Source organism: Apis florea, unplaced genomic scaffold (genome assembly GCF_048593485.1).
Source record: "Apis florea isolate Af1SG1 unplaced genomic scaffold, ASM4859348v1 contig_2274_pilon, whole genome shotgun sequence".
Lineage (NCBI taxonomy): Eukaryota > Metazoa > Arthropoda > Insecta > Hymenoptera > Apidae > Apis > Apis florea.
In genome coordinates this window covers 1,743,250-1,757,400 of record NW_028256550.1, presented here as the reverse complement: position 1 = coordinate 1,757,400, position 14,151 = coordinate 1,743,250, and the positions used below count along the sequence as shown (strand labels likewise).

The window sequence follows — 14,151 nt, the reverse complement described above, 5'->3', positions numbered from 1 at the left end:
GAAGCTAAAAGTCAAAGAATCGTTCATTGATCGCATTGTAGTTACGATCGATGTTTTTGTATGGAGTTTTGATAAATTATTGATAAAAAGGTTTAAAATGAGAGTTAAATTTAAACTGGTGAAGGAAGCCAATGATTTCTAATAAATTTTAATAAATGAAGTATATGGTGTAGTGCAGAATAAAGTACAATATTATTCATAACCTTTAAAGGTGAGTTAACCTTTAACAGTAAGTTATTCTTTATAATATTTATACTATTAAAATTTAAATTTGATAAAAAAATTTGTTAAAATATCATTAACTATTCAAAGATTATAACTGTTATTGATTTTGTTTTATGAAAAATTCTTGGAATCCTAATGAAATTAAAATATACTTTTCGTGAAGAATGAAAATAACCTATTTTAAAATTTTAGAAATTAACTTTTATAATATTTTATTATACGATTTTGATTTTTATTTTTCACTCTAATTTAATGATATATTACTCATTCAAAAAGATAAAAATTTTTAATAAAAAAACTCATTTGTTTCCTTCAGCCAATGCTATCATTGCCTAAAGTTTGCTACTTGTATTTTATTAACGTTCGATATTGATAATTAGTATACAATATCCTATTTTTTTTTATTCAATTTTATTGAAATATATCTCGTATCGGATATTATTATAAATATTATAATAAAAAATGAAAGAGAAAAAACGAGAAAAGTAAATGTTAACTAATTCGATCAAGCTTTTTCAATTGTTCATTTTTCGAGTATTTAATCAAATTCTCTTTGGAAATTTAAATTTCTATTTTTTTCCATTCCTTTAACAATATCGACAAAGTTAAACTGAAAATCAGTTGCAATAAATAAATTTTTAACGACACATATAAATTGGCTCAAATTTATACGATCGCTTCAGCACGCACGGTTAAGTCTTTTTTTTGTTTAATGAGCATATTTCATATCGTTTATAATCAGACGCTTTGACGCATCGATCCAACGTTACATGTAAAAATGGCAAAAAACTGAATCGTTGATATAAGGCAATGTACGATCCGAATTTCAAAGGCAAAAATATTAAAGAACGAAGAATTTTCTCGATCTCGCCGATTTAAGCGATCGTTTGAGCGTATGTTCGATCAATGATACATGACAATTATGAGTGAGAATACTTTGTAGTCTCAACAATATTGAAAAAGTACAAACCGGGTTGACTAGTTATGATAGACGGATAGAGAAGATAAAGTCCCATTTTCGTGATCCTTTTTCCAATTCCGAAACAGAAAATCAAGAAAGAGAATTTTCTTGGAGAATTTATTTCTGTTGACCAGGCTCTTTGATCACGGGACTTTTTTTCTCTCATTTTTAGCGTCTAGTCACAAATGTAGCGACATATCTCGCGTGACAATTGCAGGTGATTAATGTCGATAATATCGTTACCTATACACAAGTATTATCATCACCATTATCATCATCATCATCATTATCATCGTCATCGTCATTATTATGATTATGCGTCAAGTAGCATCGTGAACATGCCATTAGACGTAATCGTCGCGATTAGTATTCTTATTTTTTTTTTTTTTTTTTTTTTTAATCAATATAAATTTGTTACTGCGTGAGTTGTACACTGAACAGTTTTCTTCCTTTCATTTGACTCGTAAGATTCAAAGTTAACGTTTTGACAAAAAAGATTACTATCACATACAATTGGAATTGATGTTTCTTCTGTAAATTTCAAAAAAGCTTCGACACAGCGCACCTTTTCATCTCAAGCATTCCCGCGGGCGACGATCCACTGACTTTCCAATAAAAATCTCCATATTTGTTACCTTCGAAGCTTTTTTCGTTCGTTGATACGTGCTTCCCCAGTTGTCCGTACGCGGCGCCCTTCGACGTAACAACGTGATTGTCAATTTTCATGAAACATCGTGTTTTTATGGAAAACCGAGATAGATTATGCGGATAAAAAGATCTCTATAGAAACGATCGCGTACAATAGGTTAGATATACGTTTATTGGAAAGATCACGAAATCGTAGCCAGTAGGTTAACCCAACTCCACAACGCAATTAGTATAGTCTGAGCTAGCTAGACAGCCGAATAGTGAACACAATGTGTAGTAAACTTGTGTAATTCCTTACTCAATTTAATGGGTAAGAACGAAAAGACAGTAATAAGTGAGGTTTAATTAAGTAGTAGTTGAACGCGAAACATAGCAGCAGCGAAGTAGCGAAAAAAAGAAAACTTTGTGCGTGTGTGTGTGTGTTTGTGTGTTTGGTGTGTGTGTGAATTTATTGAATGCGAGGGAGAGAAAGAATCGAGTGAAAGAAAAATAAATACGGAAATAAAAAAAAGGAATACCGAAGGAATAATTATCAACGTATTTACTGCAGGTAAACTGGTTACTGTACCTGTTGTTGTTGAAAACATTAAAAACACTCTTATTCCATGCTAATACCGCTTAATAATATATCTATTATTTTACCTTCCTTCCATAAACTTTCCAAAACTTTCGATTGATTATTGTAGATCCTTATCGCACTGATTATAGCCAATTATAAAATCGTTCTAAATCGATAGAAGAGATATAAATGAGATGATATCAAATCTTAATAATGTTAAGAAAGATTTTTAATTTTCTTTTCCTTAATAATTAGAAAATCAATCATTGATTTTCGTATAATAATAATAATATTAATACGAAAAACTTATCAAAAATTGCCTCGATTCAAAATATTTTAAACAGTCTTAATTTTAATTTAAATATTTTTCTTTCTGTATAAATGTTTTGATTAAATATGCTTTTAATATTGCATATATATGCATTTATAATGATCAAGATAAGAAAAAGTGATCTTACAGAAATAAGTGTTGGACCAGTTAATTAAAAACTTTTTGTATAATTAATAAAAATAAATAAATAAATAACGATTAATTTAATCAATTAATTATTTATTAATTATTTATATGATATATATATAAATGTATATTATTTGTTTAAAACGAATTTATTATTTTAGATAATTATTTTTTATTTTTATAAAAAAAGATAATGTATTTGTAAATTATATACAATTTGGATTTTAAAATGATTTTATACATTTAAAAATATTTATTTATATTATATCTTTTGAAATAAAAAAAAAGAACATTTGAATAAATATATACATATCTACTTACATGGCAAGAAGTTAAATAAATACTTTTAATAAATAATCTGATTAATATTAAATTTCAAAACAAATTCAAACATTTTATAAAAAAAGTTTTAACATTTAATCATTATGCCAATTTATGATTAAATAAATAATTCAATCGTTAATCACAATTAATTACCAAATATTTATTAAATTTTAATCCAAATTTAATATAATTAATTATATATTGTCCAACACTGATAGAAAATCAATCAAGATTTTACAAAAACATATACATATGTAAGTAAAAAGTAATAAATTCTGTAATAAAAAATAGTAACATTAAAAAACAATGGAAAATTGAAATCGGTATCCATTGTTTTCCTACATTTCTTTACTTTGTCAAATCGTTTTTCTTTCATGATATAAAATATATACTGTTATATAATAGCATGAATAAAGTGTGACGATTATTACGCGATTATCGATTTCTTGATACATCATATGCGCGCGTTGTACATACATATATACACATACTATAAATATCAGTATCTCTTTGTAGTAGTTAATTGGACTCCTATTTGCGCCGCTGGTCGTGCTTCGAAACATTGTTCCCAAAGTTTAAAACGAGTTCCTCTTTCGAACTTCTTTACGACATTTCATAAAAAAATAATCAAAAAAAAAAAAAAATACAAAAAACAATATTTTCGCTTTTTAAATTTCCCTCATTTTTCGACGAATCAACGGCCAGTAGCGTACATCGTAGGAATATTGTTTTTCTTTCCCTATTCCTTGAAAACTTCAGAGTGAAGCTATCGCAACCTGAACCGTAATTAAACAGAGCATGAGAACTGCGTGTAAATTGACTTTCGATTCACATGTGGGTAAACAGTAGTACGAGTAAATAAATAGATATAATGGCTGCTAATGAAACAGTAGTAAAAAATCGAATGATATTCGAGCCGTTGTTGCCATTTAACCAACGAGAGGATTAAACAATTGAAGGTGAGTGACAATAAAAGGGGATTATTTTTACACGGATAATTTAATGACAATGACTTTTATTTTTTTGACATTTCGAGTAAAATAGAATTAGCAAAAGAAGAGGAAAAAAAGAGAAAAAAAGAAAAAAAGAATATCGAAATATATATTATATTCGTTAGACATGCCGAATAAACAAATATTTCTGTAGCGGTGAATATCTTTTCGACTCTTCGAAGGTTAAGTATGATTTATACCGCGACGAGTGTGTAACATAACCTTACTAATTATTATTTGAATGAAAGCGTAGGATGATGTGATTATACAAATATCTATCTTATCCTTCTTGTTTCTGTATCGAAATATCTTAAATATAAATGAGTAGTTTGTTCAAGTATGCGAGAAAATTAGGTTTTACTTGAATCGACGACAAGCAAAACGTGTAAATTTTATTTAAGTGGCTTGTTTGATGATTGGTGCAAGAGTAGTAAGACTTTTTATTGTAAAATATCAAACATTGAATTTAGAAGAATTCTCTTTTTTTATTCGATCAATGAATCTAATTTAATTATTGCATATTAATCAATGATTGAATGGGATCGATAGAATCTTCCATAAATATTTCATTATAACAAAATATACTGATCGAATAAAATTAGATACATTCGAATCTTTATTATCGATTAGACAAATTTTTATTATCTGTATATTGAACCGGTTTAGAAAAAATTTTAAGAGAAAACACACGTGTACATGGAGCCTTAGACTTGATTGATTACAATAATCAATTTTAAATCTGATCAATGAAATCTATATTATAAATTAAATTTTTATGAATTATACAAAGTCTGAATTTTTATAATATATTAAGAAGTCTATATATTTATTAATATTATAATATTATTTAAATCAAAAGTTGTAAAGTGTATTGAACATATTATAACAAAGTGTATTGAAAAAAATTATATTGCAATAATTAATATTTTAATATATTTAAATGATTTTGGTCATAAATTATAAGTAATTAAAATTTTGATTTGACAATCATTACATAAATTGATAACAAGTGATTTTAATAAGAAATAATCTAAATGTTCATTTATCTGTGCATTTTAGACTTCTTAAGAGATACACGTGCAATATATTCATTGATATTCAGATTTAAAATTAGTTAATTTTTTTATCGTTCCTTAAAAATAAAATTCCTTTTCAAATATTCTATTAAAAACGAAATATCATTTACAATATCCACTATTTTGAAAACTGCTCCATGAACACAACGATAAAAATTATTTATTACTCGTTTTAATCTCCACGGTAAATCCTTAAACAATGAATTTTTCTTACAGCATCGTAGAAAAGTAGCACCCTTTAATAATTGAAACAACTTATTATATATTGTTAGATATAGTTGCAGTTGACGTAATGGATAATGTTTAGATATTTAGGTAGAAAAACGTATGTTTTTTCTTCGAAAATATGGACGGTGATAAACCTGTAGGAACAAAACGAGGAAGGCGTTTGATCCCGTTTTTGCAACGAATTTCCAAGAACGAGCGTATCGCGTGCTATCAATTTGACATGAAAGTTTGCGAGATGCAATAGAAATTGGGTATATCCTTCCATGTGAATTTCTCGCGATAAAGTAATCAAAGGAATTTTTCTTTGCTAAAAAAAAAATTCTTGAATATTTCCATCTTTTTGTTCATATACGAGATTGAATTTGGAAATACACCCAATTTCTCTTCGTAGCCTGAAGTTCAACAACGATGTGGCCTAATTCGAACGAGGGCTGGCCTAATTTAATTACTGAAAATAATTTTGTTTAATTCAGTGGTACAAAGTTGACGAAGAGTGAGCCCGTTGAAACTATAATTAGCGGATGATAAAAAAAAAAAAAGAAGAAATAAATTTTTATAAACAGAGATTTAAATTTATACATATATACTTAGAAAAAAATAACGATATACAAAAAATAATCACAATATTGGTATTTTGCATTTCAGTTAAAGTGTTTGGAAAATACACAAATAATTATAGGAGAGAGTCATATATATTCGGTTCTACGCGAATATCCTTCGCTTTAATATGCATTTACAATAGTTGCATTTACAAACATTTACAATAATCCTGGCAACGATTGCATAGCGTTAATTTGAAACATAGACAAAATAAACTGTTGAGTAAAATTTTGTATCGATTGTCAATCAACGAGGATAGAAACAACGAATTAACACGCAATGCTTTTGTGTCTAGACATTCCAAAAACGACATTGCTCGTATTAATATATATGTGATGTGAGCGAAACCGCTTTGGTAAATTTTGTAATTATACGTTGCCAGACTTGCGACTTGAAATTCTCCTAGAAAAGAACAAAAAAAAAAACGAAATTTTTCAGGAGAAGAGAAATGGGAGACGGAAACGATATGCAAGAAGGAAAAATAAAATATTTTGATCTTGATCAATTTTTCACAATATGAAATGTGAGGAGTCTCTTATAGATGTCGCCCGCAATCGAAAAAACAATGGCGCAGAGATAACCTCGCGATTCATTTCACGACCAATCGTCGTAAGACTTATTTTGTTACGATAGCATTAGCGATTTATCAAATTACCTCAAACATAGTTAAAAAGATAAAGATCTCGATTTGACGAGTGTAGAAAAGTTATCGATCGGTAAGAAATTATCGATCGGACAATTGTCGACGATTATCAATGTATATACAAATCTTGCTACTGTTTGCGTTATCGTCCTGTCGAATATTGTTCTGTCTGTTCGATAAAAAGCCCACAATTGTGGAGACTCTAAACATAAAAGTGCTTTTGTATGTTTAATCAAGTACAAAAACTGTACATACCATGACTGTATAATCATACGTACGTATGTGTAAAAAGAATGCTATCGAATTAGATATGTACTCGTAGGAAATTGTTGCTCGAGCGACGATATCGGCGAGAACGTGAGAATTTGAGAAAATTTTGCCACTCTAGATAGTATTCTGTGATCATAATCGTATTGAATTTGCATGTAAAATTTGTTTTAGGAACAGGAAAAAAAATCATGTTCTCACCAATATCGTGGATCGTTCGAACGAATAGATTTCGAATCCTAGTCCTTCTAGTCATATTAGGAAGTTAGAATTTCGTAATAAATCGTGACTAGTGTATAATTTCGAAACTTACAAACTGAAGAGAGAAATTTTTCGGAGGGCAACACGGGATAAAGCCTTTTCGAAAAGAAGAGGAAGACAAAAAGGATGAGGAAGATAAAACCGAGAAAGTGAGAGGAAAAAGGCGGAATATTCGTCGTGCCTGTCCATCTCCTGCGGAAGGAACACACAACTGGAAAGAAGAAGCAGTAGGGTGAAATAAAAAACATTATCATTTATTTGTAAACTGTAGAGATTATTTGTATAGTTAGATATTTATTTTCGTCATTCCATTGTTATTATGTTATTATATTATATCGTCATCATTTTTATCATCATCGTTATCATTATTATTATTATTATAATTATTATTATTGCCATGATTATCATCATTATTATCTTAATTATATATATATATATGAAACACATATATTTAACTAATGTGTAATTTATATTTAAAGTAGAATCCATTATTGTTTTCATTAATTTTCCTATTAATTAAGACTGTAATCAAAGATATTTCAAACATAGACAAAGATTTTTTTTTTTGTCAAATATTTTGTCAAATTATTCGATAAGATTTTTAAGAAAAGCAAGAAGAAAATAACAAATGGCAGGGAAAAAGATTTCATTCAAGCTCGCCATTACTTTATCGAAGGTCCGAAGAAGGCTGAGGAAACGGGGAAAAAAGGAAATCGATATTTGGACCCCCCAAGAGTACGTGTTATGTACGCTCCTGTCGGCTAAATTGCGATCGCTCTGGGAAAAAGGCAGCCCGGAAATTTCGCCATGCCCTCGTCGTTGATTCCATCGAAAGAAATATTGAGAAATATCCTGTGATGCTTGATCAACGCATTTTTCGAGAAAAATTGTTTTATTTGATTGAAAATACGTGTGCAATTTTAATTGATCCTTTGCAAAAACTAATTCATTTTAACCAATCGATATATTGCATGAAAAATCATGCAATATATGAAAGTCTATTAAATATATTACAGCTGCCATCTTTTAGTGATCAATACACTTCCATCTATCTCCTAATGACTTACAAGAGGCTAAAATTAAAAAACGGTTTTTACGTTGTAAAAAAAAAAAAAAAATTATATTGATTTTCATTTATATTTCACGTTACATCAACAGCGTTACATCGTTTAAAATAATTTTGCTAAATATAATAAAAAATTAGATAATTTTCGCAAAAAAATTTAACATGCAATATTTTTATCGAATTTTTTCTTTCTTCCAAAAATTCTTTTTTCGAAAACAAATATTACGTAATCGAAAATTATAAATTCTGTGAATAAATTCCGATATACGTATCCGATCGGAGAAACTGTCGTTATCCGATGGCATAAATGTAAGTTCGTCCCGTATGCTTATATCCTTTCCCTTTTATATCCTATTCCATCGCGTGATATCGCAACAAAACGGAGCGAGGCGATACGAAGAGACAACCGGGCATATTTTCACCCCAAAGATGCGAGTCGAGGGAGCAGAAGACATTTATACGCATCCTTCGTGCCGCATTTCGAATGTACCCTTCCTAATCTATCGATATATCGTGTCTTCCACCTCTTTCCCTTTAGCGTAAACAAAAAAAAATAGATCTATCGAAAGAAACAATTCCTTATTATTTTATTCTTCGTAATTGGCACGCAGAATAATCGATATTAAGATGCGGCAAAAAATATATATATATATATAACATATTCGAGTAAAACAAGATAAAAATAATAAGAAAAATTGGTGATGAAGATAAGCGTAAAACCTCTTATTTAAAAAATAAAAATGAAATAAAATCGTCGAATCCACTGATTCATGATGTTTCCATTCTTATTCTTCCGCAAGAAAAAGGGAGTCACGTCACGAAACGCGGTCACGCGATCTCCACGATCTTGAGTAATGATTTTTATTTATTTATCTTCCGCCCGGTAGAATATATGGGCAGCTGCCTCGAGGACCACGAAGAAAACTCGATATTGCGGTTGCGTAAATTACATCTACGGAGGTAAGTGAGAAAATTCTATTACGTTAACACGCGTCCCGTGACGAAAAGTCAGGTACAGAAATTGCATGGCAAAAGATTTATCCGCGACGAGATAATAGCAACGATATTACCGATCGATCGATCGCTATTTTTATCCCAGTTTATCGGTACTTTAGCTAGGCATAAAATTGCATTACTTAAACGGATCAGTGGCCGTAAGTAGTCTCCATTTGCGGAACGATATTAGCTTAAGGGAGAAGTAGAGCAATTCTTAAGGATGGTTAACTACTCTCCCTATTTCTTTCCTTGCATAGTCACGTTGCACGATTTATCGTTTGTTGCCAGATAATAGACTAATCAGATCGCAGATTCCTCGTCACAACATTCTCTCTAGCCCATGTACAATGGAAAAAGTGAAATGTTCGATGAAATTTCGATACACGTTCTTTCTCAATTTTTTCGTATTCGATAAGATTCAGCTACGTTTGACACGTTTATTGTACGATATAAATAAATTAGAATTACGTGAAATGTAATTAATTGATTCTGATTTTTCAAACAAAAGCATGAAAATATAACAATACTTGTCTTTTTAAAATATTTACACGTAACTTCGTTAATTTTATAAGTGTTCGAACGAGTCTTCTACAGATAGAGTCTCGCAATGTTAAAGAAAAATATATATATATGTATAAAAAAAAAAAAAAGAAACTGATTTTTTAAAAATTTTAAAGACCACAACCAGACATTTTACGTTTTTCTTCGGCAGCTCGGTAGCGGTTCGATATTTTTTTAAACATTTATAGGAAAACGTGATATCCAAACGCGTCCCTACTACTCCTTCGAAATACACATTCGCAGTAACTTGTTTCAGACTGCTGATAAATAGTTCACTCGTTCGGTAAAGTCGAGACAGGGATGTGAGAAGAGAAGAGTAGGCAAGAGACACTCTACACAAGTACGAATGACGGGGTAAAGAGATGTGGAGCTTAAATCTTTGATGCCTTTAGGTTGCTCTGTTCTTTCTCGGTTATTCTTCTTCTATTCCAGCGCGCAAAAACTAACATATGGAACTGAGTGTTGAGAAACGTCGACGTCGAACGGTAAAACTTTTTCTAGTCAATAACTGAGAAGAACTTTCTAGTTTTTCTAGGAGAGTTTCTTTTAAAGAAATTTTTCTACAGGAATTCGATAGTCGAAAATGACGAAACGAAAGCAATTGAGAAACGCACTAAAAAGAAAATTATAACCTCTACAGATTTCTATAATAATCTATAGTCCATGGTTCATTGAGAGTCCATAAAGTTTTCATCACACACAAATAACACACACACAAAAAATGATTGACGACGAAGAGCATAAAGTTTATAAAGTTTTTAAAATTATTTGTAAATCTCTTCCTTTTAAATGTGAATGTTATTGATAAGTATTTTAGAGACTTTATACGCATGAATATTACATGTTTAAATTTTAAATTAGGTTAGGTTTTAAATTTTAAATTAAGGTTACAGCAAAAAATTATTTAAAATGGATTAGTAAACAAAAGAACCGCTACTCTAATCTATGCGTTAGTCATCTCTCTCGGATATACGGGACATCTGACCCGACAGAAATTTTTAAAGCAGACGAAAAAAGAGCAAAGAAACGGCTCGTATCTTCGGTTTAGTGCCGCCGGTATATACACCACTACCGTCACCGATCTTTTAAAAATACATAGGTTGGAATATCACTCCAGTCGGGCGTATCTCGTCTTCTGAATTGCGCTTTTACCTCGATTAACACTTACACCCGCTTAATTAAAAATCGAAGGTCGTCATATTTAGGATAAAACTTTCTACGTGAGATACTTGATTGCATCGTCGATAAAGATTTTTCTAAATTGTACGACAACTTTATGAAAAAAATTTGATTTACATTATTTGAGATTGGAGAAATAGTTGAATCCTGTAATCGGAATTTTATTCGGTTAAAAAATGAAAATTATAATTGAATTGAAATTTTACACGTTAATTTGAAAATTAAGATATACAATGATATGGAAAAAACGTATTATAAATAAATTTAAAATAATGTAAATGTACATATATATACGTAATTTCTAAGTTAATTGAAATTTTGTGTGTACAAAAAAAATTATTTTTGTACTATATTCACTATTTACAAAAGTTAAACAATTAAAAATAATAGATTAACAATAATGTATAGCAATCTCTTAATTCAACATTTTCAAATTTAAATATATTTTTTTTCTAAACTGAAAAATTTTATTAAAACTAATATTACTTTTGAAACTTTGTTCACAAATTGCTTTATATAAAGACTAAGAGAAACATCAATCTTGTTTTTCGTATAAGATAATTCTTTTAAAGATAATCACATAAATACCTCTGATTATAATGATAAAAAAAAAATATTTTGTATATTATTTGTATGATATGAAAAGTTAAATATACTATAAAAGATATTTTTATGCCAACATAATTTCTTTTTTTTTTTCATATAAATATATTACTTGTTTTTTTTTTTTATAATAACATTAAAATACATTCAACGATGTGTAATATGATATGACATGTTTTTGAAGTGACTTTTAACTCTAAAAAGTTAAAATTAGCGTGAAATCTATTTTCATTAAAATACACAAACTTTAAATGAGATAAAAAGTAAGAATTTGCAAGGGAAATAAACATATATATTAATAATAAATGTTGTTTATTCTATCATCATTTTAAAAAAAGATAGAGATCGTTGCCAAAAAAAAATCTGATCTTTTCTTGTTATTCATCCATGACCTTGAAATTTCAGTATCGATTACATATCCTGTAAATTGTTTGATCCTTCAGCAACATCTGTAACGAGGATCTGCCATTCAACAACATGCATCAGTTCTACAAACTGATACAAATCGAACTGATTTAAAGTTTCCTGTTTATTCGTTTCTCTATTTCCTTGCTGTCTATGTATTTAGCATATTCCATTTTAGAAAATTACCATTAATCCATTTAACAACCAAAGTTTTTCTTGTCAATGATATTATCTCTATTAATGTCATAGTAAAATCGAATTTTTTTTTTCATTCTCGATATTTGATATTTTTTATTCAGACGATTACAAAATTAAATAAATATTTTTCAGACGTTTTCGCAAAAATAACTCTTGATATATTCATTACTTTCATATATATTCATTATATTTTTAAAATGTATGTCTAAAAAGTTTATTTGAAAAATATTATTTTAAAAAATTGCATAAATTTGTTATAATTTTAATTAAGTAGATAAGTACAGCGTACTGTTACAAAATTATCCAACTTTCCTATTCTCTAGCTAAATGTGCTCATCAAAATTACATGGTCGAGTTTTACGTTATTTCCCAACGATATCTTGCTTAATATTCGAATCGATACATTCCATATTTACGTGAGCTTTTAGCGGTTCTCCTAAACCCTAGCGGTTCTTCCGTAAGTCGAGAAACAGCCACATGTTTGTAAGTGTGAGCAAAACGAAAGAAATATACTATCCCAACAAACTTATTGGACGTTAACGATATATATATATATATATATATATACATGTGCGTAAACCTGAAAGAAATTTGATCCAACTACACTGTTTTCGTTTGACTTTTTAGAAATTGAAGTAAATAAAGAGAACCAAGCGATTTCATATTTATCAGTTTCCAAAGTGATAAGTTGCGGACGTAAATGTAAAAAAATATTTTTGGAAATAATGATAATAGATATGTGCACATGAGTTGATGCAATGTAATTAATATAACATGCAAATATGATAAGACCATGATTTTATATATATTCTTTTTTCTATGATTAAATTTCGTTACATGAAAAATAATTATAACTATGACACATGCAATTTATTAAATATCTTTTGGGAGACAAATATATCTCTGAATATATCATCATATATAATACATTTCAAAATCAAATGAGTTAAATATCTTTCTTTTACGGAAAAAAAAAAGAACAATTTACGATAAGTATGCATTATGTTAGATAAATAATTATATAATGTAAATATATATTATCAAAGACGTAATCTAATTAATGATGCTGATTAATCTTGAATATTTCAAGATAAATTCTTATTCAATTATTCGCATAAATTTGTATAAAGTATTCATCAAGCTAATGATGAATCAGAAAAAACTAATAATTTTAATTTCAGTATTTCTTTTAAATAAAAAATAATTGAAACATTTATCAGATTTACCGTTTAAAAACATTTCATTAAAAATTATACGGTTTTTTTTAATATAATATATAATCGTATTTGTAATGATACGAAACAATTAAATACTCTTACCGAATAATTTTTCTTGATCTTTTCACAAGTAAATAAGTCAAACTTTGGGGCGGTATCCCAGCTGTATGGGCGGCGCGTTAAAAAACAGAGTGGTACCCTTAAATTGCCTACCATTCTTTCATTTCTGTAATCAATTAAAATTAAACATACGATTATTTCGAATAAATTTACGATAAAAATTTAATACATTATAAAATATGATTATTAATAACCTGTTATAAAATTTCAATGACAAAAATATGTCAATTTGGATGTTATATGAACATACACAATGATTGTTTATTTTTCATTTGTCATCGTATATCTTTTGAATGTGCTCTCATTGCATATGTGTTTGAAATTCTTATAAATTCTTATACAAATGGCTGTAGGATAGTTAAGTAATATACTAAGAAATATGATTAAATTTTTTTCCAATGTTTCAAACATTGGATAGAAACATATGTAACATATGTAAAAAAAAAAAAAAAAAAATCATTCAGATAAGTATAAAATATAAAAAATTTAGAAGAAGAAGAAAAAAGATAAACACGCTAAATAATTTAAAAATTATATCATTTGGTGATTTGAAAATATAATGTGC

At 28.4% G+C, this 14,151-nt stretch overlaps 1 protein-coding gene and 1 long non-coding RNA gene across 2 annotated transcripts in view; one reads left to right on the top strand and one right to left on the bottom strand.

Moving 5' to 3' along the window:
- LOC105735962 (uncharacterized) overlaps positions 1-14,014 on the bottom strand; it is a 59,941-nt gene extending 45,927 nt beyond the window's left edge. Inside the window, exons 1-2 of the mRNA XM_086903061.1 lie at positions 13,781-14,014; positions 13,569-13,692 (exon numbers count right to left, since the gene is read on the bottom strand). Of these exons, the coding sequence (XP_086759187.1) occupies positions 13,569-13,682 (114 nt within the window). The 5' untranslated portion in view covers positions 13,683-13,692; positions 13,781-14,014. The remainder of the gene's footprint in view (positions 1-13,568; positions 13,693-13,780) is intronic.
- LOC116414681 (uncharacterized) lies at positions 4,003-4,359 on the top strand. The gene is made up of 2 exons (XR_004225232.2): positions 4,003-4,133; positions 4,219-4,359. It is a non-coding gene; the product is annotated as an uncharacterized LOC116414681 (long non-coding RNA).
- Positions 14,015-14,151: the final 137 nt, after the last annotated feature.